The following is a 27,466-nucleotide window of genomic DNA, read 5'->3' as shown; positions in this document are numbered from 1 at the left end:
TTCCAAAGCACTTTAAATTTAGGAAACTAAACTCTTTCAGAACAGATCACATTACCATAATAAAGTTGTTAGTGTTGTTTCAGATGTTCAGTGTAGAATTGAACTTCTGTGCCATATTGGTATGGGTCCAAGTGAAAAACTGTCTAACACACAAGTTTGCTGCCTATAGGTATGCCTTAAGAAACATTTCCTGAAGGCACTTGTGGTGATGAAATATAAATACATCTTACGTCTAAGGTAAGAGAGTTTTGTGCAGCAACACTGACTAGTTTGAAGAGTTTTAGGTTACTGAATAGTCATCACACAGAAAAAGAAAATAAATCAAACAGACTTAAAAGGGTTAATTTTTCTGACCTTACTGATGTTACGTGGATGGTAAAGACGGCATCTAGCTTTTTCTGGCACAAGATTCAAAGAGCTGGCCCACTCTGGGTGGTCTATAAAAATAGTAACTCTGGGCAGCAGGGAATGGCTAAACTGGACAAATGTGAATTGGTAGGAAACCCTCTTCTTACTGTTCAATATTAGGGTTGATTCTATGATTATTAGTCCTATTTTATAGTTAAAGAACTGGAAATTTAACCAAGGTCTCTTTTAAAAATTATTGAAAACTCTGCCTTCTCTACTATACGTATCATAAAGTGGTTTTTTTCCTACCATTGTCCAAGAAACCTTAAGGACTTCTGTTTTTGGCAATATGGTGGGCTAGAGGTATGGAGAACCTCTTTGCAGTTCTATACACCAAAAAATGCTGGATTAAAAAACACATCAAAACTCTTTTTTTTTTTTTTCAGATTTTATTTATCAGAGAGACAGAGGCAGGCAGAGGGAGAAGCAGGCCCCTTGCTGAGCAAGGAGCCTGATGTGGGACTCGATCCCAGGACGCTGGGATCATGACCTGAGCCGAAGGCAGACGCTTAACTGACTGAGCCACCCAGGCGTCCCACATCAAAACTCTTTTATGTAATGGCTGAACTGAAGACAGTAAGGACTTCTTAGAGGCCAGAAATATAAAGATAACATGAATCCATTATAAGCTAGCTTTGGAAGTGATGCTATTTCCTGATCCGTTAGCCTAGAGTCTGGTGACAAGAAAGCTCTGGGGTCCTGAACAAGGTAGGAAGTCACAAATGAGCCCCATCCCCCCTTCCCAAACCCAAATAAAGCTGGAACTTCCAAAGAATGACATTTTCAGTTGCTAAAAAGAGGGGGGAAAAGTAGGTTGTCAAACTACATAGGGAGAGTATTGATAAGTACCTGTCTTGGTATTGGCTTTGAGTAGGATGGAAATAAAGAAAAAGTCTCCCTGAGAACTCATCATCACAAGCCTTAACTCATGTAGGTTTGAGCCTGTTGTGACTCCTCAAAAAACCCAACCAAAAATTTAGTTTAAGTGGCCCTCTGTTGGTACTGCTAGGCTCCTGGCAGAAACAAATGCAAACTCTTCTCAGAGGAAAGCGCTATAAACATCCATCCTGAAAAACTGCTGCAGATCAGTTCCAACTGAACATGAGCAAACATCACCTCCCCCAAAATCATTAATCACATTAAGAAACAAGCCACCATGAACAAGAGTTGGGAGGAAATAACAAACTACAGAATCATACTCTGAAGACTACAGATATTTGAATCAACAGATACCAAGGTGTAAAATAAATATGTGAAATAGAAGAGGGCATTAAAGAATGACAAAGGAACAAAAGACTATCAGAAATGAACCAGTCATTTTGAAAAAAATCTAGAAATGTGATAATAAGTTAAAATTAGAAAAACAATGCTCAGGTTAAAACAACAAAATAGGCGTATGTGAAGAAAGAAATCATGAATGGGAAAATAGAGCTGAAGAAATACAGAGTGTAACAGAGAGACGAGATGGAAAACAGATTTAAGAGAGGAGGTCACAGTACCATCGCCGAGTAATCAAAGTAGTATTCGTCAGGAAACATTCTGATATCTTGTACCTCCTGATGAGAAGCACTGAAAAGGATACAGTATCACTTATGTGATATTCTAGCCAAAAATGAATAACCTAACTTTTATAATGAAAAAAATACCAGATAAATCCACACAGAGGGGACAATGTATAAAATAAATAGGCTGTGATCTTAAAAAGTGTCAAGGTATTCAGGAAGAAGGAAAATAACTTCAAAGGAGGGTTTGAGATGCAGATATGAATGGCCAACAAAAACAAAAATAATTGTAGATGAAGCTTTTTTTAAAAAAGTTGATGATCTAAAACATTAACAATGTCTAGTTTGTAAGGTTAGAACAAATGAAGGTGGAAGTATTTTCTGTTCAATAATACCTGATGAATTGGGAAGGGTGTGATGGAAGTGAAAACATTCCAAGTTCTTATTCTTGTTTAGGAAGTAGGTAAAAATATTGATTATTTAGACTTGTTAAGTTACATTAGCATTTTAAAGTTTTGGGTTAACCCCTAACAAAATATAATTGGAGTGTATCATTTCGAAATCTAGTGGAAGAAATATCACTGAGATGGACAGAACAACCCAAAAGAAGGCATGAAAAGAGGGAAAGAGACTACGAGAATATGAAAGCACAAACTGTGATAGTAGAAATGAATCTAGAATATTATCCATAATCACAATATGTGGAAATGGACTGAACTCTGCATGTAGAAGGCAAAGATTGTCAGACTGGGGGTTGGTAGGGAGGCAGAATTCGACTTTATGCCTTTTACAGGAGAAACACCTGAAAGTGTCAAGCTACAGAAAGTCACAGTTGAAAGTCAGTGGATAGAACAAGCAAATAGTAGCAAAAAGAAAGCTGGAGTTGTTTTATTAATATCAGACATGTATACTTTAAAGAGAAAGCATTATTAGACATAATTACTTACCTGTTGATTAAAAAGTTAGTTTACCAGGAAGATATATAATTCTAAATTAGTATAAAGCTAATAATAGACCTTGGAAACAATCATTAGAAGAACTACAGGGGAAGCTGGCATTCCACTGCCATGGTGGGAAATGTGAGTGTACCTCTCTTGATAGAGCACACTGACAAAATCTGCAAGGCTGGAGAAGATCTGAATGTTACCATTATGAAACCTGATCTAATGGCCATTTAGATAAACACTACATTTATCAACACATAGAGTTTTTCAACTGATCTGTGCTAGATCATAAAGGAAATGTCAACAGATTTCAGACTAACATGTAGACTACATTCACTGTCAGTGTAATTAAACTAGAAATCAATAACAAAAAGATAAGAACTTCTATTCTACTAAAACTTAAAAAGCACAGTTCTAAATAACTCATAGATCAAAGAAGAAATCATAATGAAATTATTACTGAATGATATTAAAAATACTATTTATCAGACCTTGTAGGAAGTATCATGTTACATGGAAAAAGCAAATTGCAGAAGAGTATTTACAGTATGATTACATTTATATCAAGTTCAAACCAAAAGAACTGTACCATATGAATGTGTGTACATATGTGTGAAAGCTATAAAGGAAAGCAAGGGAACTGTTACTACAAAATTCAAAAGTCACATTGGGCAAGTTTAACTCACATGTAGGCCAGGCTAAGTATTTCTGCATGGTGCTCCCAAATCATCCTGTTTACATATCATAGAACTTGTCACACTGGCCAGTTATTTGTTAGTCTGTCTGTCTTTACTGCTATAGCTCTTGTGTTGTTTTCTTTTTCTTTTTTTTTTTTTTTGAGAAGCTCTGCTGCAGTCCATTTTTTTATTATATCCTCAGCATTTAGCATTATATGTACAGTACATGGCAGACACACACACACAAAAATGCTGCACTGAATTACCAAGAAGGATTTTGTCAGGCTGACAAGGAGAGATGGGCATTCCAGGCAGAGTTAGGGAGGATGGCTTTTTACCTGCAGTTAAGAAGCAGTCAGAGATGGCTAGAGCTCACTTGACTCTTAGATCATGCTTGACATAGTGGAGCTACTTAACAAATCTTTGTTGGATGTGGTTGAGTGACTGAACAGATGAATGAGGGACTGCTGGAATGTGAATGAGCATAGACTATCTGATGGGGAGTGGAAAGCAGTAGGGCTGAGAGGGTAGGCTGTGGCCAGTCCCTACAGGGCATCATGTTCCCTCCGGAGGAGAAGACCCCAAACAGTGACCATTGCACGGTATCGTTCTAGTGAGTACCTAGTAACGTGGTGTGTGTTGTGAGTGTCATACTGGGAAGAGGAGGTAAGTGGAGATGGTGATTATAAGAAAGGTTTCACCCGGGAGAATGAAATTAAAGATTTGTAAGGAGAGGAGAGACAGGTTCCATGGGAGGTGTAGGATGCACGACACTAATCAAAGTATGATAGAGAGATGGAGAAGAAGTTATTTACCCCTGTCTACCCTTGTTGTTGCCTTAAAAAAACAATACATAAGGCAAAAAAAAGTCTTCACTTCCTGGGCCTCTTATGACTGATTAAATTTTCCTATTTTTTTTCTAGTTTTATGTTTTTTAAGATACCTTAATTTTCATAACCTATTCTCTTTATCTCATTACTACTACTTTCTGCCTTGTAACGTAGTTTCTTCTACTCATTTTTCATATACTTAGTCTTCTAGGGATGTTGGAATTGGATCGGACACAGTATAAGTGGTTATCAAGTTTAAATTTTATGAGGTGGAGGAAGAGATGTTTTTACTGTAGGGAGGGGGCTTAATTTTTAGAATTTCCTCCTCTTGGGTTCCTGCTTTCTTAAAGCAGTGTTCACATACTTGATGTTGGTCATACCAGAGGCATGGTTTTCATTGCTACTCTGTGCTGATGTGTTTCTGTTTTGTTGTTATTTTAAGTTTGTACCTTAAGATCATTTTGACATTAGGGAAGTTTAACTCTCCCCCATACCTTCAGGATTGATGTAAATTTCAGACTTGTACAGATATCCAGGAAATAGGGTATGGTCAAGGGAATGAGCAGTGTTCCTTTTAGACATTTGTAAAAATATTACTTGGTGGAGGGAAGTAGAATTAATTTAAGAAAAGCGGGGGAAATAAGGGAAGAAAAAGGGAAAATAGATTAATCTTGATGGAAGAAAAGAGTTTCCCAAAGGTTCTCAATAGAACCAACATAAAGTTTAACCAGTGATAAATTGTGTTAAAAATACTTCCGTCTTTATAAAACCGGATGGTTAAGAGCTAGTTGGAGAAACATTGGTCTAAACCCTACTTGCAGTCTGTCGTTTATTGTTCCGAGTTTGGTGGAATGTTGAGTAATGTTTTCACCATAGAAGTTTGAGGTTTTGCAAATTTTCCTTGCCTCCTTAAAAGTTTGGATGAAAAAAAAAGGTTGGATGATTTTTTGTTACATTTTCTCATAGTGGTTCTCGAACATGGCTATATATTAATAATCACTAGGAAATCTTCAAAAGGGAGGAGCCCTGCCCAAAACCTGTGGAATCTGGTAGGATGGGTCTAATTCAGTTGTTTTTATTTTTTATTTTTTTAAAGATTTTATTTATTTGACAGAGAGAGACACAGCGAGAGAGGGAATACAAGCAGGGGGAGTGGGAGAGGGAGAAGCAGGCTTCCTGCTGAGTGGGGAGCCCCATGTGGGGCTCGATCCCAGGACTCTGGGATCATGACCTGAGCCGAAGGCAGACGCTTAACGACTGAGCCACCCAGGCGCCCCTAATTCAGTTGTTTTTAAACAAAATGTTTCCCCCCGGTGATTCTGAAGTATGTCTAGAGTTGAAAACTGTGTAGTGTTTCCTTCCTTCCTCCCTTCCTCCCTTCCTCCCTTCTTTCTTTACCTTGGCCTCTGTGGAAATTGTAAGAGCACTTATCCATTGGATTAGAAGATAATGTATACATGAGAAGTTTTATTAAATCTCTAGACAGACACCTCTATACTCATAGGTTTGTCTTATGTAATTGAGGAAATGTATGGACCTCTGTACTGAATAAGAGCCACAGCATAACCTTGTGAGGGGAACTTCTTCCTGGCACATAGGACTGCAGTTCATAGATTCCTTTGTTATGTTTTCCCCTTTCTATTTTAAAAGTCACTGTCATCATCCTCCTATTCTGAAAATACAAAGCAGTATCTAAGGAGGTTTTGAGTATGCTAGGTCTTAAAAAAATAACAGGTGTTTGAAATTGACAGTGCTTTTTCCTTGTTTGTTCCGGGTTAGGTGCTGTCCCCTCACTAGAATGGAATCTTTATAGTCTGAGACATTAGACTTGGATGAAGAAGGGTAAATCATACTATTTAAGGGCCAGCTACTCTGTGGTTTGCTTATGAGACTGTGTTAAGGAAAAGCTGACCACAGAAAATATGGCATTGAATTTGAGTTGTCTGGAACTGGTTAGAAATAAAATGTCTTTATTCTAGCATTCTCTAAGTTTGTCAGCTTTTCATAATTTTTACAGGAAAAACTCTAGCTTCTTATCCTGAGATGAGCCTGTCCCCAAATCTGGCTCTAGTTCCTGTTCAATTGCTGAGCACATTTTGCTGTATGAAATCATTATTGGCTGTAGGTTAAAAGTTACTATATAACTTAAATGTCAGAATTCAAACCACCAAGTATACATGGTTTTGTTCAGCCAGATTTTAAAATGAAAGCTAATTCAAGTTCTTGGCTAAAAGTACTTTCCACATTTATCAAAGTGACACATAAACTGAAGAAATACAATACATCTAAATAGCAGGTGTTACTGAATCTGGGCTTGCAGAGAGGTAATAGAGCTAAGGGTAGTCCGTTCCCCAAATCGTCTCATTTATTCATGTTCTTCAAAAAAGTATCCGTGCAGAGTAATTGGTTCTCTTTTCTTCCAGCCTCTGTAGATTTCATCCTTTGTTTTAAAAAATGGCTTAGAATCTGTCAAGTGCAGAGCTGAGTTTTGAGGGCGTGGAAAAATCTGTTGATGATATTCTTTAGTTTTGGACTTCATGTGAGTTGTATATTGGGAGGTTTATAAAGAGTACCAGTGGCCTTAGCATTCATTGCTTGGCTACCTTTTGTCCCAGACTTGAGTTGTTACAGTAAGGGGAAGGGCATTTGAAATCAGAAACCTACATCCTTTGCCAGTTGCTTCTTTACCTTGAGTAAGTCATTATGTCACTTTCAAGATAAAAGGAGGTAATGTAACTTCTGCTGCTTTCTATCTTTTGAGAGGGGGTCACTGAGAAACCAGGGCAGATGAGAAAACTGTCAAAGTTGAAGTTGGGTACTTTGATGTTTTCTTCAGGCCCCAAATCTTAGTCAACACGTATGGTGTGTCTGAAGCAGCTTTGTTGACCGCCATTTCCAGTACTTACTATATTCAGGTAGAATCCTGCTATATAAGTTGATCAAAACATAAATGATAAAGGAATACACAACTTTACTTGTAGTTAAGGGAAGGTCTAGCCTAATATTAAGGTAGTGTAGGATAACTGAAACTTTTGATTTTAAGAGAATATATGTGTAATTATCATATATCCTTTAAGCTTCTAGGCAGTTTGACATTAATGCCTTATTTTCTCCAGATTTGAGCTGTTTTGTCATTTCAGGAAGCATTTGAAACGTAAGTATTTTAAGGGCCATTATACAGATTGGTGGGTTTTTTTTGTTTGTTTTCTTTTAAAAAGATTTTATTTATTTGAGAGAGAGAGAGAGCGAGAGAGGGAACACAAGTGGGGGGAGTGGGAGAGGGAGAAGCAGGCTTCCCGCGGAGCAGGGAGCCCGATGTGTGGCTCAATCCCAGGACCCTTGGGATCATGACCGGAGCCGAAGGCAGAAGCTTAATGACTGAGCCACCCAGGTGCCCCTGTACAGATTGTTTTTAACTGAGTTACAGCCAGTGTAGCATGCATGAACCATGAGTGTGTGGTGTACGTTTAGACTTCATGTTGTCTGTGTGTTCTGAACAAAAACTGGCATTAATATATTCTGTCCACAGTCAGTTTATCACAGTCCATGAGCTCTGAGGAGCTAGAATTAGGGAATCACAGAGAGTCCATATGCCTTATATGGCTTTCTCTCTCAGCCCTTCTCAGTGAAGCAGCATTACTTGCTTTCATTTTTCCTTCCTATATGGGTTTTGTTGTTATTGTTGTGAATTTGAAAATGCGAGATAGTTGGAAATAAAGACTGTTGGAAGAAAAGAAGATGAATGAAAAAGAGAAGAGAATTAGTTCTAGAATAATCTAGGTTGGCTGTATGTTGATATCATCCGTGCTTGGTTGGTAAAGGTAGTGGTTTTTGTATTTGTCGTGTTAAGCTATTTTTTTATCAAATACCTTGTACCAAGCAAATGAGCCTAAGCAATTTTGTAAATTAATTCTCCCAGAACTCTGAGGGAAGGTGTTATTATCTCTGTTTTACAGATAAAGAGACTGAAATCACAGCTAATTATGTTGCAGAGCTAGGATTCAGAGTCTGCCTTTGGAGCATTTGTCTTAATCACTAATAGAGCCACTCAGGCAGGGGAAAAAGAAGTTGGTATTTATAGATAGAGGAGTTAGGACTCGATCCAGTAACTTTACCCATCCCTTGAAAGCTTAGGATTGGCTGTGAAAGGAGGAGAATATACTCATAAGTTGACTAGATTGATGTAAATATAACAGAAAAGTGATTGTACTCAAATTTGCAGGCATCTTTTTGACATTTAGAATGATCAGAGGATGCCTTTCTCAAGTGAGAAGATACCAGAGTTATTTACACACAAACTTTATATTAAACATTGAGTCACTGACTTCAGCAATTAAGTATAGTGTATTAGTTATTTATTGCTGTGTAACAAATCACCCTAAAACTGAAAGGCTTAAGACAACTTTACTTTGCTAAAGCTCTACGATTTGGGCAGGGCTCAGTAGAGACAGCTCTTTGCTCCCATGGAGTGTTAATTGGGGTGGCTTGGGTTTGTGGACCACTTTCAAGATGGCTCACGCATCATGGTCAGCAAGTTGGTGCTGGCTTCAGCTGAGACTGCCAGGGCTATGGGCCAGGGTTCTCCGTTCTTCATTTAGGCCTCTCCACAAACTGCTTGGCTTTCCTCTTAGTTTAGTGGTGGGGTTCCAAGAATGAGCATCACCTATTAGAAGAGTGCTTACTTTATAATTGTTCATTGAATGAGTGAAAGGATCTCATGCTGTTTTCTTGCTCATGTTGGCTCACTTGGCAAACTGCCACTGTAAAGTACATGTTTCTTCTCAGGGTCTGGTAATCCCTGGTTCTGAGAACTGCTATTTAGAAGGTTTTTAAAATCTTGATTTAAAGATTTATTTCTTTATTCAGTCACATTTCTGTTTCTAGTAAATTACCCCCAGTTACTACTAGCCTGCAAAAATCATCTGTGAACCATTCAATAAACAGAAAAAACTTCTTTAAGATTTGGAGAACTCCCTTGGGGAACTTTTTGTCTTTAGCCTCAGTTGCAGGAAAATTAACATAATTTCCTGTTCCTGGATCTGGAGATGGTGTAATAATGAGTTCACCACCTGCCATTCTTGAGTTGTGAGTTAGTGTCCCTAAAATGAAGATCTGGATTTTTCTCTTGACATGAGGCAGAATGGTACATACATTTCATCTGTTTGTTATTTAAAAAAAAAAAAAAAGGGTGAGGGAATATCTTTTCTGAACTAGGCATTGTCCTAGAACAAAACAGAGGTCCCTGTACTCCTTAACTTATATTCTAGTGAGGACAGACCGACAGTAAACATAATAAGCAAATATAATGATAGAATTGTAGTTTCTTTGAACAAAGGGGGTAAACTATAGTAGAGTGAGTGGTTTTACAAGTGTGAGGGTGGTTGTTGGAACTGTAGTTTTATAGTGATCATTGTAAAGTAGACATTTGCACCAAGTCTTAAAGAGAGGGCCAACCATATAGATATGTGGGGGAAGAGCATTCCTGGCAGAGGAAACAGCCAGTGCAAGGGCCCTAGGGTGGAGGCATGCCTTGCACGTTCAAGGAAAAGCAAGGAGGTCAGGGTGACTGGACTGAAGTAAGCAAGGGGGAGAGTAGTCGGTGATGAGGCCAGAGAGGTAAGATGGATGGGTTAAGTTTAGTGGGGCCTTGGTCATTTTAAGGTTCGGGGCTTTTGCACGGTAGAAATGGGGAGCTGTCTGAAGGTCTGAACAGAGAAGTGACATCATAATCTGACCCAGATTTTAAAACAGTCACTCCAGTTGCTGTGTTTAGAAAGGGCAGAACCTGGCGAGCTGTGCCACCAGTTGCTTGGTGTCATCCTTGGGATACGTAGCACTTTTTGATTTATAGAAGTATGTTCACATCTGTCGTTTCACTTGAATCTTTGGAAAACTGTGAAATATTTGTTATTTTTCCTCTTGTACACGTGAGGAGTTGGAGGCTCAAGAGAAAGTCTCCTCAAGTGGGGAGTCTCAGAGCCACACCTTGCACCCTGATCTCTTGACTCCAAATTTTGTGCTCTTCCCGCCATCCTGCATTAAAGCTGGAAGAACTCCATGCTCTTTTCAGCTTCAAGTGATTTCAGGTTTTCATGGGTGGTTCTCCGATCAATAGCAGCAGCATGTGGGTTTCTTTGGGAGGTGAAAACCAGTAGGATTCTTACCTGTTGAGATGGCTTGAATTTAAAATTGATCTGCTTGTACGTACTGTAAGAAAGCAGGTTTGCAAAGGGTAGAATGGATTTGGAAATGTGCTGTTTTTTGTTCAGCCACTTGGTATGAAAATTGGTTATTTGAGATCATTTCTTAACAATTAAGTGGCTTCACAGATAATCTAAAACAGTTGTTGGCTTTTAGAATTTTTGTAAATGAAAAAGTAAAGTAACAATTCTTATGATACTTTTTCCAGACTTTTGGGGAAATCGAAATTATTTGTGTTTTTATCAATCTGTGCTTTCAGGCCTGTTGGCCCATGACATGAGCAAGGTTTACTGGTATAATGATTATTTTGTGGCTTAAAACTCTTGTCACTCTTGTGGAATAACATGTTTCTGATCACAGAGATGTGGGGACTTTCATTTTCTTAATATTTATTAGTTTATTTAAAAATACAGACTAGAACCTAATTTAAGCTAATCATGAAAAGAGTTTGATTAGACTGTTTTATTAATGTTGTGAACTATAAACAGTCATTGCCCTTACTACACTCACCCTTCCCATGACTCTGAGCCATCTCTTTGTATTATTAGAAATCTAATTCTTGGGGGCGCCTGGGTGGCTCAGTCGTTAAGCATCTTCCTTCGGCTCAGGTCATGATCCCAGGGTCCTGGGATCGAGCCCCGCGTCGGGCTCCCTGCTCTGCGGGAAGCCTGTTTCTCCCTTTCCCACTCTCCCCGCTTGTGTTCCCGCTCTCGCTAACTCTCTGTCAAATAAATAAATAAAATCTTTAAAAAAAAAAAAAAAAGAAATCTAATTCTTCCAAAATTAACAAAAAGGGTCATGCCAAGAATCTAAAAGTTCACATCCACGATTTTCTCCTCCTCTTTCGTACATTTGGCTACTGTCAGATCCCTTGTTAATATTTGTGGTGTCACACTTGTACCTAAGACAGTCTTGAATTCTGGCGGTGAAATAAAGCTCTTTCATGTCTTTCAAATATTAATAAAAACAAGGGAAATATAATTCTGCAGTTACTCAAATGGTTAAAATTAGTTTCTTTAGGTCATTTCATAGGGTTTAAGCATTTATAGTTTGTGGTTTTTTTTTTTGAGCTGAATTGGACAGTCGGTTTGTCTGTAATTTAGCTTAAGAGAAATTTCATTTTAAGACTTTAAAAAAAATCTACAAGGAATGGAGGCCAAATGACAACAACAACCAAAAACAAATAAGTGAAAAACTTTAACAGATTCTTTTCAAAAATTTTTTTTTTAAAGATTTTTTATTTATTACTTATTTGATAGAGACAGCGAGAGAGGGAACACAAGCAGGGGGAGTGGGAGAAGGAGAAGCAGGCTTCCCATGGAGCAGGGAGCCTGATGTGGGGCTCGATCCCAGGACCCTGGGATCATGACCTGAGCCGAAGGCAGACATTTAATGACTGAGCCACCCAGGCGCCCCTCTTTTCAAAATTTCTTAATATATTTTTCAAAATACATTCTGGGCCAATGAGTAGATAATAAAGTTGAGGCTAACAAAGGGTAGAAGTTACTGGAGTAGCTCAGGTTAAAGGTAAATTGCCATTACCCTGTGATGGTCATTACCTGTGTGGGCAGCAGTGAAAAATAGTGATCACTTAGGAGCCAAACCAGTCAACATCAAAACTGATTTCCAGCAAGTGCAGCTGCCGCGTGACTGTAGTGCATCTCAGCTACAGATGGAGTAAACTAAACTGATGGTTGAACTCGGTATTTGCTTGGAACAGCCCTCAGTCGTGAACTGTCTTCATAGTCGTATTAACATCATCCAAAGAACAATGGTTGGTAGAAAGGCTCTTTTAAAACTTCCAAGTATTAATAATGCTGAACAGATTTACTTTATAAATCATGCATAAACCATACAGATGTCCACTTTTGATTATACCCTTCCACATACTTCCTGTCTGACCACCCCCCCCCCCCACCGTCCTTCTCCCCAGGTTGTCCACTTCTGTTGGATTCATTGTGAAAAATGTGTAATTTTTAGGGAATGAGATAGGAAAGATATGTAAGACAAGATTATTTAAAATGGAAGTTCTCAAACATTTGAGTGTGTCACAGTCACCTAGATGGCTGGTTAAAACACAGAGTTGTTGGGCATCATTCCTAGAGTTCCTGGGTGAGTACGAATGGGGTGGGGCCTGAGAATTTGCGTTTCTAACCAGCTGTCAGGTGATGCTAATGCTGCTGGTCCAAGTACCACACTTTGAGAATCACCGTGAGAGGAAGGTGCTTTCTGATCAAGAGTGTTATTGCTAGTTGACAGTAGGATTCAAGGAAACACGAGTGAAGTTACTTCCTGAAGCCATAGCAGCACTTTGGCTTGGCAGTTATCAAAGGAGCCTCCTTTTAAAAGCTTATTTAGGGGCGCCTGGGTGGCTCAGTCGTTAAGCGTCTGCCTTCGTTTCGGGTCATGATCCTGGGGTCCTGGGATCGAGCCCCACATCGGGCTCCCTGCTCGGCGGGAAGCCTGCCTCTCTCTCTCCCACTCCCCCTGCTTGTGTTCCTGCTCTAGCTATCTCTCTCTCTGTCAAATAAATAAATAAAATCTTGGAAAAAAAAAAAAGCTTATTTATAACCCTTAGCCAGGACATAGGAAAGCAGGGGAGCTGTTCTAGTAATCTGTTGTTTTTCCAGTAGTCGAGGTAACTAGGGGATCATTGTCATACCAATTTTTAAAAGAAGGAATGTAAAAAAAAAAAAAAAAAAATTAAAAAATAAATAAATAAAAAAATAAAAGAAGGAATGTAGATTCCCCCATTTGACCAGGGAATTTAACAATCATAGGGAAGATTCTGATACAGAAAGGGATATGACAGGGGCGCCTGGCTCGCTCAGTCAGTAGAGCATGTGACTCTTGATCTTGGGGTTGTAAGTTTGAGCCCCATGTTGGGTGTAGAGATTATTTATAAAATGAAATCTTTAAAAATAAATAAATAAGAAAGGGATATGATACTGAGAGCCAAAATTAAAACAGGAAAAAAACATGCTTGTTTTGTTTTTTGTTACTTGAATAAATTTCTAGACTTCGTGATACTGTGGCAGGCAAGGCCATCCATAATCCAGCCTTGCATTATCGTTCTGGTCCCCTTTCTCCTCTCTCTCTGAAATGATCCCCTTCTTGCTATGTCCACACACCCACACACCCTCTCCTGCTTTACTTGCAGTTCTCTGAGCAAAACATGCTCTCTTATACCTATGTGCTTTTTTTCATACACTATTCCATCTGTATGGAATGCCTTCCCTCACTCCCTCTTCCTTTTCCACCTGTTTATTTACTGCTTTTCATTTAAGATAACTTTGTGATCCTCTTAGTAGAGATCAGGTGCTTTAGCTCTATGATTCCATAGCATTCATCATTAACCTTTATTATGACATTAATCACTCTATTATCTTTTATCTGTACCAACACCCCCCCCACACACATACACTGTAATTTGATTTTTGCCTTTTTTTAAATCTTTTTTTTAACATTCTTTTTATTTAATTAATTAATTTTTTTTTTTTTTTTTTTTTTAGAGGGAGAGGGAGTGAGAGAATCCCAAGCAGGCTCCACACCCAGCAATTTGGGGCTTGATCCCACAGCCCTGAGATCATGACCTGAGCCAAAATCAAGAGTCAGACGCTCAGTAGACTGAGCCACCCAGGCGCCCCTACCTTTTTTAAATCTTTGAGTCTTTAGCATTATATATGGTTCCTGGAACATAATAGGTATTTAATGCATGTTGAATCATCAGTCATTCTGAAAAATGTTGTCAACATAATGCAGTAATGGAGTTCCAGTCTTAGGTCCAAATCTCTGCTTCATTAACTACTTAGAGCATGACCTTGGGCAAGTTGTTTAAACTCTTTGAGCCTCAACTTGTACTAAGTATTCATTCCCTAATACATAGTAGGTGCTCAAATGGCAGCTACTGTTTTACTATATTTGCATCTTAGAAGACTGTTTTAACAGTCTTGCAGTATCTCTGTGGTCAAGATGGGGAATTTTGGACTATGTGATATAATTAATTCAGAAGTGGTGAAACTTACATTTTTATAAGGCTTTCTCTAGGGGCATGCTCCATGGCTCGATTTCTTTGTCCTGAGCTTTTCAATATTTTAAGAACAGCGCAGCTGAGGATGTTGATGGCATGGTGATCCTTGCTTAGAAGGAGAATTTCTTTTGCTAATTAGGATCCTAGAAGTTCTTGACTGATTGGTAGACAAAGTGATATTTTTGAAGGAATTGATGTAAATTATTCAGCTGGGATCAAAACGTTCAATTATATAAATTCAAATTGGAAGTGGGAGAGGAATGGAAAAGAAGGTAATGGTTCAAAATCAGTGTGTGAGGGGAGTTGGAATTTTGATTAAACCAGGCCCAATATAAATAATGTGTGATGTAACTACCAGCAAAGCCTGTGTGATATTAGACTGCATCAGAGGGAGAGTAGTATCTAGAACATGGGAAGGCATTAATCTGTTCCATCCTGGCTCATCATACCACCTGAGAAGTACTGTAGCCCATTCTGGACACCACTTCTGAGAGGCATATTGATAGGAGGGAGGCCAGACAGACTGAAGACTGTGACTGAGACTGAAGACTGAGACTGCTTCAAAGAAGAACGTGTGGAAAAAACCATAGCTTTGAGAAAGAAAGCCTGCGGGGTGGGGGTGGGAGGTGTATTAGATGTCTTTGGACATTGGAAGGAGGCTTGCTTAGGCTTCTTCTGAACAGCCACAAAGCCCAGAACTAGAACCAGAGGGTGGAAATTATAAAGAAGCACATTTCTAGTTAAAACAAGGGGAAACACTGTTCATAGTCAGGGTGGTAGAGCCCCTCTTAGTCATTGGAGGGGTTGGGGGAGTACTTGTACCAATGGGGATGTTATTACATGGGGGTGTCACTAATATAGTGTAGGTGTTGAATTAACAGAGATTCTGTAAACCAAGGAGAAAGTTCTTAACTCTGTTTTGTTTACACTATACATTCCTAAATAGAATGTTTGGCACTATACCTGAAAGATTTAGAAGTAAAATCTTTTTCAGAGAAGTAAGTTGCAAAAAGAAAAAAATTCTGCAGTTATCATCACCCTCTCCATTTGTCTTCCCTACAAAGTTATTATCTACTGCGTCTCCCCTATTTTCTTAAATACACACCAAGCTAAGTTTTCCTAAGTTTGGCTAGAGACTCCACTAGGCCTTTTCCCTTATTTGCAGCAGCAGGGTTCGTGTTGTTTGTGATCACTCAAGCAAACATTGTGTCTGAAATACAGAATGGTAACAGAATGTATCCTCAGTTGTAGCAAAATGTCCCACAAGGCTGGTAATTTGGTGGTACACCTTTGAAGCGTTTACAGGATGTCTTAAGTGCTACAGCATACTGTAGATGGACCACCAGATAGCAATGATTCTTGGCGGGGGGGGGGGGGGAAGAACTGAGGAGAATGGGAAATAAATTAAGAGATCAGAAGATGATTCTAGAGAGATGTACCTGCTTCCTGTTTTCCCTAACACTGCTTTCCCCAGATGTGGAGACAAACTGCCCTACTCTGAGGAACTCCTTCCTGTTAGAACCATAGGGCTCTTAATTGTGACCTGCTTTCATTAGCCTTTCTTTCCTCTACCTCTTCATCCCTCTCAGTGGAATTTGGTATCCTTTTGTGTTTCCCTAAGGCAATTCCCTTTGGGTTTAATTTCAAGATTAGAACTAGTGTAAATTGTGTGTGTGGCATTGTAAAATAAAGCATACACACACAAAATATCTTATTGGGGAGCCAAATCTCTAAGCCCCTGATTAGTGAGTTAAAAGTGTCAAATAACTATTGCAGTATTTGCTTTATATGTGTGTATATATATATATTTGTTTGCCGCAAATACTTAGGCCCACCATGAGGACACACATTGATAAATGAAGGTATGGGGGAAGATGGGGAGAAAGAAGGAAATAGGAAACTTTTACATGTAAATAAAAAGAAGTATTTTTAAAAATAATTTTTTGTGGGGCTCCTGGGTGGCTCAGTTAGTTAAGCATCCGACTTGATTTTGGCTCAGGTCATGATTTCAGGGTCATGAGATGGGAGCGCCACATTGGGCTCCGTGCTCAGTGGGGAGTCTGCTTAAGATTTTCTCTCTCCCTCTGCCCCTCCCCCTGCTTGCATGCACGTGTATGTGCGCACGCTCTCTCAAATAAATAGATAAATCTTTGGAAAAAAATAATTTTTTATTACCTGTATTTGATCGCCTGCCTTCTGGGATTGTGAAAGGTTAATGCATTTGGCTATCCATAAGGAGAAAAGTTCAATTTCATTTGAAGTGTTCCCTCATTGAAAACATCAGTTTGTACCATCCAAGAGGACTTCTTATTTCAGTTATTATCTGAATTTAAAATTTGTTTATATGTATGTTGTATTTATTTCTACTTTATATACATACATAACATAATAATTGTAGAGTTTTTAAAGCATATAGAATACTTATGTTATTTTAGCAGGTTTTTTTTTTTAAGATTTTATTTATTTATTTGAGAGAGAGCACGAGCAGAGGTGAGGGTCAGGGGAGAGGGAGAAGCAGACTCCTCGCTGAGCAGAGAGCCAGATGTGGGGCTTGATTCCAGGACCCTGAGATCATGACCTGAGCCAAAGGCAGATGCTAAACCGACTGAGCCACCCAGGGGTCTCTGTTTAAGCAGTTTAAAAATGAGGTACTTTTAGACTTAACGAAAATTATTCTCAAAATTGTTTTTCATATGTACAGGGTGCCAGGTGAGGGATTTGACTACAGCCATTGTGCTGTTTTGTTTTCTGTCCCTAGCGTTCATGCTCTGTGCATGAACCTATGAAGGAATTTGGGGTTTGCTTTAGAGCTAATGTAGTATGCATATGTGTGACATATTTTTATTTCAATTATTGTTTCACTTTTTAAAATTTTCAGCATGTTGGAACAGGATTCCAGGAGAAAGAATCCTAGTGTGAACCCTGCAAATCAAAGGAGGCATCTTCTAGAATTTTCTGCTAAAGAGGTGGAAGATACGTCAGATGGTATCATCCAGAAAAACAGCTACAGGTTAGAAGATGGCATGTCTCTGTCTGTTAAAATGATTTAATGAAACTGCCGTGGGGAATTATATAGTATAACTTTACATCTAACTTGTTAATGCACAGTTTTAATTTGTAGAACAAACAAGTTATTGAGGCCCTTAGTAAATTTTACTGTTAAGATCAGTTCTAAGAATAAATTTCCTTTTGAAACCTTTCCCAATTTTGGAATTCTTATAGAGATGTGACCTTAAAATCTCAGTTTGTATGTACTGAGATACATATGGAGGCACATACAATATACACACATTATATTATACATAATGTTTTTAATGTAGGTTTTTATCTGTCATATGGTTACATGTATATAGTATATGTAATAGTATCATCTTGGGATGAATATGATCTGGTGGAGTGATATGGGTGAACCTCTGTGCAGTCATTTGATCAGATCGTTTATACTTACTTATTGTGATCTTTGTTGGATCTCCCTCCCTTGTTATGGTTTATCATTCTCCTGGTAAATTTCTATATAGCTTGGCAATAGTAAAAGACTTAAAATTTTTTGAAAAGACAAGGTCTGTATTATGTAAACTAGAAGAAGGCTGTAGTGGACATTTTCAGAGCTGTATACTTTTTGATAAACATTTCCCTGTGTTATTTGGAATTTTTATTAGAGCCAAGTGGAGTGAGGTCCTTGACTCACAAAGCAAAGGGAGCTCACAGTGTGGCAACAATGTATTGCACAATATAACCCTTGAGAATCATTAAAGATTTGTTTACTTGTAACTCTGTAAGGTTCTACAGGCCAAGGGCCACAGGGGAATCTTTTTTTTTTTTTTTTTTTTTTTTTACTGTGACAGCCATATCACTGAATGAAATTATCACCATAGTCCTGTGGGCTTGTCTCCATTTAGCCTTCCTGGAAAAAATATGCTAGTATTCATTATTTTAGGAATCTACAGTGGGTAAAGTACTATGTTAAGTGTGGCGGAGGATCCAGAGAATTATGTGGCAGTAAGTGTAATGAGTACAATGTGATGCATGCCATAATATTGGAAACTGTAATAATATATATAACATTTCTTGCTTTTTTTTTTTACTTGCCAAAATTAGCCATACTTCTGAATACTGATCTTAGTGCTCACTTAATGGTGTCTTTGAATATTGCTAGAGTTAAATAGTATCTTTCATTTTACTACATCATTTGTCCAAGTTTGCCCTACATGTTCTGCATGTAATTTTGAGTTCTGTTGTCCACATGAGATCCATCAAAACTTACATTTTAAATTTGAGAGTCTTTGGATTTATGAGAGTTGAGAATGTGCCTTTTGGGTACATATTTGCTGGTTGTTAAAAAGTAGAACTAATTATTGAACTTGAAACAAGTAGAACTTGAAATTATAGTTCAGGTAACCTTTACAAGAATATTACTTATTTTGTACTAACCTCAGTAAATAGACGCTTTCACCTATTTGTCTGTGGTAGAGTAAGGTAACGTGGAAAGCATAGTGCTCTGATCATCCTAGTTCAACCTAGATGTTTGAATGACCTTCAGGCTGTAATTTATCAGCTTTCAAAGTAGTGTATGAAATGCAAGCCATTCGCCGTTCCCCACCCCAGAGTCACCATTGCCTGTGCTTTGTTACTGGTGTTGGTAAAACATGGAAAGGATTATGGATTCTTGCCTGCATGCAAATCTCTTGAAATATCTAAAATTATTATTGAGCAGCTTGAGAGATGCAAGTAGGTATCAGTCCACCAACTTGATATTCTTGCTTTTATCATTATAAATACTGAATAAAAGATACCAAGTGTTTGTGCAGCATTTGAAAGCAGCAAATACAAATGTGTTTTGAACTGCATTTTAGTTGGTTTACTTAGACACAGCCATGACACTTTGTTTATTTTTTAATGCAGCTTACTTTTTATTATGTTTCAGTTTTTAGGAGAATTATGAGAACTGGTTCAAATAAAAAAGGAGTAGGTTGTAATCCCATAATTTATAACATTGCATTCTCTTAGCATTTAGTAATTAAATGCATATATGTTTTCAGTTTTAGAAATGTATAGTTTATAATAAGATGACCATATAATTTGTCAACCAAACTGGGATACTCTTTAGAATGGAAGGTAGTGTTAAGTAATAATTACATCAGGACATCAGGCATAAATCCAGGACTGTCTTGGATAAAAGAGAAGGAATGGTTTCCCTTCGTAGAAGGCATCAGCCAGAACCTGTCTTTATTCCAGGGATTCTCATTAACTCTACCTCCCTAGCACTGCCCTTTACTTTAGTGATTTATTTGCTCAAGCGGTGGCTATTGATATGAAATAGTTTGCAAGCAGCTTAGGACTCCGACCATCTCAGGATTAGTGTGGATCTGATTGTCTCCAGATTGCATGTTGGCTTAGATTCTCCCTTTTCTTTTCCCTTCAGCTCCACCCAGTTCCTTTCCTGGTATTTCTCCTATCAGATTTTTTTTCCTTTTCCGAAGAATATTTTTGGCTGATAGAACAAAGCCAGTTAGAACAGCTATGCAGAAGTCATTATACTAGAGTTTATCATGTGGAAATAAAATTATAGATCAAAAATATATCTTCAGAAGTAATTTTAGATTTCTCTGATGGATAATAGCATTTATATTTTTGTAAGTATGAAGGCCTGATTTTTTAGACTAAGGCACATGTGACAGGTCTTTGGTTTTTGTTGTTGTTGTTGTTGTTTTTAAGTTGTAGTGAACAGCCTCCTCTTGTAGGCATTTAGAATTTACCCATACAAGGGAGAGGTTTTTTTTTCTTTTCTCTCAACAGTTAATTTTAGGGTGATTTCTGTGCAGTTACTACCTGTGCACCACCATCTCTGTGTTATTCCAAACAGTTTAACTCTCAGAGGCAGAGGAGGAGACATGGAGAATGTTCTGGTGCAACTTGCAGGGAAGAATGATGTGTATATCCTCTGCTGTTGCTTTTTTCCCCATGGTGTGTGGTATACAGAGAAGCCTGTAACTTTTCTCTTAAAGTTAGTTTTTCAGTCTGCCAAAATTATTTTTGTCAAGGAGGCCAGTTATTTCAGTGTTGACAAATTCAGTGGAAACTTCTGTCTTTATCTTGATCTTTCCTCAGCATCTGGCTGTGTGGATCCCTCCTTCCTTGAAACATTCTCCTTTGTGTTGCTACATTTTTCAGTTTCCTTCTTTTTCACGGGCCTCTGTTTCAGTCATCTTTCTGGGCTCCTCCTTTATTCAAATCTCATCGTCTGGAACTGTGGACTTTTTAGTTTTCTTTCTGCTTATGTGACTCATCTGTAATTTAGCACACAATCCCTATCTCTGTATCCTGACAACTCCCAAATTTATGTTTCCCATCCAGACTTCTCTTCTGAGTCTCCAGGCTGCTCTACCCCAATAGTTTTCTTGACGTTTCTTTTTTTTTTTTTTTAACATTTTAAACTTAACACATGCATGGCGGAACTCTAGGTGCCTTTTTGTGTTCATCCTCCAGCCTCTTCTCCACAACAGTCTTCCTCATCCTGTTGCTTAGCCAGAAACCCTGATTCCTCCCTTTCAACAAGTACCATTGATATTCTTCCCAAAAAGTGTCTTGCACTGGTTCATGCTCTCCATCTTCGCTGCCAGCACCTTAGTCCTGCTGTCTTCAGCTCTTGCCTGGATTATAGCTCTCTCCTGACTGGTCTCCCAGCTTCCCCTGTGGCCTCCACTGGATCCATTTTTGGTACAATGGCAGGGTGCAGGCATACACTGAAATATATCACTTCTCTCCTTAAGTAATGCCTTATCATAATCTGGTCTCTCTTTTTTTTTTTTAAGATTTTATTTCTTCATTTGAGAGAGAGAGACAGAGAGGACGAGCAGGCAGAAGGGCAGAGGGAAAGGGAGAGGGGAAGCAGACTCCCCATTGAGCAGGGAGCTGACATGGGGCTCCATCCCAGGACCCTGAGGTCATGACCTGAGCTGAAGTCAGACGCTTAACCAGCTGAACCACCCAGGCGCCCCCTGGTTTCTGTCTTTCTAACCTTGTCTTGTGCTTCCCTCACTTGCTCACAACTCTTCAGCTGGTGAGTGGTCTTCTTTAAGTTCCTGAAGACGGCCATCTCCCCACCTGCATCTGTCCAGAACACTCTTTCCCAAGTTTCTGTAGTACTGGCTTCTTCTCATCCTTTAGGCCTTGACTTAAATACCATCTCCTCAGACCATTTTATCTAGGGACTGCCATTGGTTTTCTATTTCTAGTTAGATTCTTTCTTAATTTGGATTTATTTTATGTGTTTGTTCTCATATTTGGTCCATCTTCCTCCTTAAGGTCTTTGAGCATAGAGACTTCATTTTTCTTGCTCCCCATTGGATTCCTAGCATTGTACCTGGCACAGTTGGTATTGGTTGAATGAATTAATGAAAACTGTGAATTTAGCCATGTCTGATTTTGTGTTTACATTTTTTCTTCTTGGGTTTTAGCTAAATATCTAGTTTTCTAAATCTAGAGCATTGAATATAAAGAAATTCAAGATAGATCTAAGATTTTTTAATGAGAAAGGTTAAAATAGCAGACTGAAGAGACTAAATAGCAGTAATGCCCCCAGCTCCACTTCTGATTTTCAGCCTAGGTTCTGCTCCCTCCATCACACCATGGGTATGAATTCAGTGTGACGGTTAGGAAAGTATATTTTGAAGCTAATGGAGTAACTGGTTAATATTACTTTGGTGTTTTATTAGTGACTTGGATTCTTCCATGATTCTAAAATTTATATTCAACTTTTCAACACTTTTCACTTCTCTCTCACCGAGTGTTTTATGCTTCTCCTTACCCCTGCCACACACAGTTTTAAGGAAACTTCAGTTTTGTTATCACAGAATTGTGAATGACCACAAAACTTTAGACTGTTCACATAATAATACTGTCTTTCCTATCAGTCAGTGGGTCCTTCTCCCCAAATCCCCCCATTACTGTGTCACCTCTGTTCCAGCAGCACTGTGTATGCCTCGAGCTCACTGAAGACACAGACCATGTGTTAGCATCGTTTCCTTAGTTTGGGGCACATAGTAATTGCTCAATAAATGGTGGCTAGATAAATGTGAATTACCATGACAATCTGCAGAAAATTGGAAAGTGACATTTGTGCTACATGGTCTCTGTCTATACTTCCCTCTTTTTCTGTTGCATTTGCTTCTCTCTTGCGGTATATTCCATTTACTATATTTTTATTTCCCTAAAAAGTTAATACTAGTAATGATTTTCTTGTAGCAAACTAAGGAATTTAAGACACAAGGAGACGGATTTTGTGCATATGTTTTTCAGATATGATCATTCTGTTTCAAATGACAAGGCCCTCATGGTGCTAAGTGAAGAACCATTACTCTATATTCCTCCACCTCCTTGTCAGCCCCTGATTAACACCACAGAATCTCTCAGGTGAGTGTTGTAGATTGTTACACAAATATCAGAGTGGGTTCTTGGGTTTAGCTTTGGAACCTAGAAAACTATTTGTTCAGATTAGTTAAGTGACTGAGAGAAGCTCTGATTATTTGTTGGATGATCATAGGCATATCAGTTGTTGTCCAGTTTCCCCACCAACCTGATAAAGATGGTGATGGGTCTATTTTGCATGATAGTATTGGGGTTGCATACTTAAATATGCCTTATTTGAAAACTACAGAATGAGACTAATATGAAAATTTAGGATGTTAGATTTGAGAAGTGGTAACATTCATAGCAGAAGGTGCCTTTTCTTCAAGTTAGGAGATAACAGTTTGAAGAGAAGTGATTCTGGAGATATTTTCCCATTAGGGCACACCTTACCTTTCCTTATTTACTTTTCCCTTGAATATTTTCCTGTGATTTTGGATTCTATTCTTGAACTTCAAAAATTGCTTCAGTTTTTTTAAGTAGTAATCAACTCTAGTTAAGTAAGCATGGTCTGACATCTTCACAACTGCTATAAAAAGTAAGCACAATAAATGGAACCTACATTTGAACTAGTCCTTTTTTTTTATTTGCAGTGTTGGAAATTTTGGTTATAGTGCATTGAAATTTATTTCTTTCCTTTTTTTTTTTCCCCTGAGCAATTGAGTTCATTCTTTTCCTTCTCCCAAAAGAGCATGATTTTCAAAGGCTTTAATGCATTCATTTGCCGGTAGGATCCTGTAATTTACTAAATGCTCTTCATTGTCTCCAGTGTTTGTGTGTATGTAGCCCAAGAGCAGAAACAGGAAGTACTCTTGTGAAAAAAACCTTTGCATTCAGTTTTTATATTTGGAAGGTATTTAGTTACGTTTTCTTTTTTTTTAAATCTGAACTCATGATTGAGGAGGCTACTATATAAAAATGCATGTTGTATTAAAAATAACATTAGTATCTTAGCTTTTTCAAATCAAAAAGGAATATTGAATCATCAGGCACTAGGGATGCTATTTGGAACTTACAGAATGTGATTAAATTCATTTTTAACCAAAGGTGAGACATTTATTTCTCTGAAGTATGCTTAATTAACTAAGCTGTTTTATAGGTTAAATCATGAACTTCGAGGATGGGTTCACAGGCATGAAGTGGAAAGGACCAAGTCAAGAAGAATGACGAATAATCAGCAGAAAACCCGTATTCTTCAGGTTTGTTTCTGCGTGTCTTTGAACAATGGTTGACATATTGGCTGGCCATCTTCCCTCAGATGGGTTGCTTTCGTCCATGAAAAACTTGGGACACTTGAACTTTCAGTCACTTCCCACTGCCTTTTCTGCGGCTCTGGTGCAGCCGTCGCTGCCACTGAAGCCCTCGTCCCAGGTGTTAGAGCGCCAGTAGTTCTCGCTTGGGCCTGGTGCTCCTTCCTGCTCTCTCCCCCAGCTTTACTTTCAAGCCAGGGGTTCCTGTGCATGGACATCTGTGTCAAATGTTTTTGGCACAGATGGTGTGGTAAATGGTACTGTTTATCTCCTCTGTTCTTAGAGCTTTTCAGAAAGAAGGTTTTGAAACATAGCACAGCTTGGAAATGGAGGCACATCTTCCTGGAGAGCATTTTTGAACTTAGACATGTGGGTCTGGCTATAGGTTAATGACAACTCTAATTTAGAACCTATTGAGCTGGGCTTCCATCTTTTTTTTTTTTTTTTTTTTAGGATTTTATTTTTAAGTAATCTCTACACCCAGTGTGGGGCTTGAATTTAGAACCCTGAGATCAAGAGTCACATGCTCTACCTACTGAGCCAATCAGGCGCCCCAGTTGGGCTTCCATTTTAATGTTTACCACATAGCACCGTTTGTAGTCATTCCATCATCCATCAGATATTCATTATTACTTTTGAAGCACTTAGACTAGGAACTGGCACATTCTAAGCTCCCAACAAACATTACCTATGGTAGTAATAATGAGTCAGGTATGGTTCTAAATCCTGGGAATATAGTCGTGAGTGCGATAAAATCCCTGCCTTCATGGAACTTACATTCTGGTGGGATAGATAAGCAATAAACAAGTAAAGTGAAAGACAAATACCATATGATCTCCCTTATATGTGGAATCAATTTAAAAAATACAACTAAAACAAAAACTGAACTTTTTTTTTTTTTTTTTTTAAGATTTTATTTATTTATTTGAGAGAGAGAGAATGAGAGAGAGCACATGAGAGGGGGGAGGGTCAGAGGGAGAAGCAGACTCCCTGCCGAGCAGGGATCCCGATGCGGGACTCGATCCAGGGACTCCAGGATCATGACCTGAGCCGAAGGCAGTCGCTTAACCGACTGAGCCAACCAGGTGCCCCAAAAACTGAACTCTTGATGCAGAGAACACATACAGAGGCCGGGGGGTAGGGGGGTGCGTGAAATAGGCAGAGAGGGTCAAAAGGTACAAATTTCTAGTTAAAAAATAAGTAGGTTATAAGGTTACAATACATAGCATGGTGACTATAGTTAATAATACTGTATTTGTATATTTGGAACTTAGTAAGAGAGTCTATCTTTAAAGTTCTCATCACAAAGGAAAAAATTAAATAAATAAATATTTAAATATACTCAAAACTAGAGATGAGTTCTCTAAAGAAAAAGTGGGCTTGGAGATTAGACGTTAAATTGAGAGATGAGTGGCTATTTTAGATTGAATAGCCATTCTAGAGAAGGCTTCTCCAAAGAGCACTTGTAAGGTATTGTCAAGGTAATTAATGCTAGGTGTTGTAAAAACTAGCTTCAAAATCTCAATAGCTTAATGGAATAAAAATTTATTTCTCACCTACACAAGTCTGATATAGCTCTCTAGGATGGCTTTCCTTCAAGCAGTGACTAAGGAATCCACGTTCTTTCCACTTTGTGGCCCCAACAACTTGAAATTCTTTGCCTCTAGCTTTGGATGTTGGGGAAGAGAGAGCTTGGAAGATTGTGCAGAACGTTTTAGGGATCCAGCCTGGACTTTAGCCAATGTTCAGTTGACTAAAACTCTGTGACTTTTCATGGTCTCTCTTGCAGTATAGGTTAGGCAAATGTAGTCTTCCGAGTGCTCAGGAAGAAGAAAACGGTTTGGTGAGAACATTGCTTTTGCAATAGCAAAAAATGAAGGAGTGAACGATGTAAAGATCCAAGGGAAAATCTGGAGAAAAAGGGGAACAGCAAATATGAAGCCTCTCAGGAGGAAACAGTCTGCATAATTGAGAAACATCAAGAAGTTGTATAAGGCTGGACTGCAATGTCTAAGGGTAGAATAGTAGACGATGACCTGAGGGAGGCAGCAGAGGCTAATTTGTATCCAGCCTCATAGGCTATGGTGAGAAGCATTGAGAGGTTTGAGCCGGGGAGTGACTTGATTTTTCCCCAAGATTTTCTCTTCTTTTCAGCAAATTGACTGTAATGTGACTAGGCGTAGTTTTCTTTTTTTTTAAATTTAGATTCAGTTAATTAAGATATAGTGTATTATTAGTTCCAGAGGTAGAGGTCAGTGATTCATCAGTTATATCTAATACCCAGTGCTCGTTACATCACATGCCCTCCTTAATGTCCATCACTCAGTTACCCCATCTCCTTACCCCCCTCCCCTCCAGCAACCCTCAGTTTGTTTCCTATGCTTAAGAGTCTCATATGGTGGGCGCCTGGGTGGCTCAGTTGGTTAAGCGACTGCCTTCGGCTCAGGTCATGATCCTGGAGTCCCTGGATCGAGTCCCGAATCGGACTCCCTGCTCGGCAGGGAGTCTGCTTCTCCCTCTGACCCTCCCGACCCTCCCCCCTCTCATGTGCTCTCTCTCTCAGTCTCTCTCTCTCAAATAAATAAATAAAAATCTTTAAAAAAAAAAAAGAAGAGTCTCTTATGGTTTGTCTCCTTCTCTCTGATTTCATCTTGTTTTATTTTTCCCTGTCTTCCCCTATCCTCTGTTTTGTTTCTTAAATTCCACATATGAGTGAGATCATATAATAAATGTCTTTCTCTGATTGACCTGTTTCACTTAGCATAATACCTTCTAGTTCCATCCACGTCATTGCAAATGGCAAGATTCCATTTTTTTGATGGCTGAGTAGTATTCCATTGTATATATATACCACATCTTCTTCTTATTTTTTTAAATTTTATTTTACTGTGTCATGTTAATCACCATACATTACATCATTAGTTTTTGATGTAGTGTTCCATGATTCATTGTTTGCGTATAACACCCAGTGCTCCATTCAATACGTGCCCTCTTTAATACCCATCACCAGGCTAACCCATCCCCCCACTCACCTCCCCTCTAGAACCCTCAGTTTGTTTCTCAGAGTCCATTCTCTCATGGTTCATCTCCCCCTCCGATTCCCCCCCCTTCATTCTTCCCCTCCTGCTATCTTCTTTTTTTTTTTTTAAACATATAATGTATTATTTGTTTCAGAGGTACAGGTCTGTGATTCAACAGTCTTACACAATTCACAGCAC

At 38.6% G+C, this 27,466-nt stretch overlaps 1 protein-coding gene across 3 annotated transcripts in view; it reads left to right on the top strand.

Annotated features, from left to right (window-relative positions):
- ATF6 (activating transcription factor 6) overlaps window positions 1-27,466 on the top strand; it is a 200,119-nt gene that overhangs the window by 58,495 nt on the left and 114,158 nt on the right. For all 3 annotated transcript variants that reach the window (XM_081825257.1, XM_081825256.1, XM_081825255.1), the window contains 3 exons: window positions 17,471-17,602; window positions 22,891-23,004; window positions 24,098-24,197. In XM_081825257.1, the coding sequence (XP_081681383.1) occupies window positions 17,471-17,602; window positions 22,891-23,004; window positions 24,098-24,197 (346 nt within the window). The remainder of the gene's footprint in view (window positions 1-17,470; window positions 17,603-22,890; window positions 23,005-24,097; window positions 24,198-27,466) is intronic.

Source organism: Leptonychotes weddellii, chromosome 6, assembly GCF_054177405.1.
Source record: "Leptonychotes weddellii isolate Sample4059 chromosome 6, ASM5417740v2, whole genome shotgun sequence".
In the NCBI taxonomy this organism is placed as follows: Eukaryota; Metazoa; Chordata; class Mammalia; order Carnivora; family Phocidae; genus Leptonychotes; species Leptonychotes weddellii.
The sequence above is the reverse complement of the archived record's forward strand: the minus strand, read 5'-3'. Positions and strand labels throughout refer to the sequence as shown.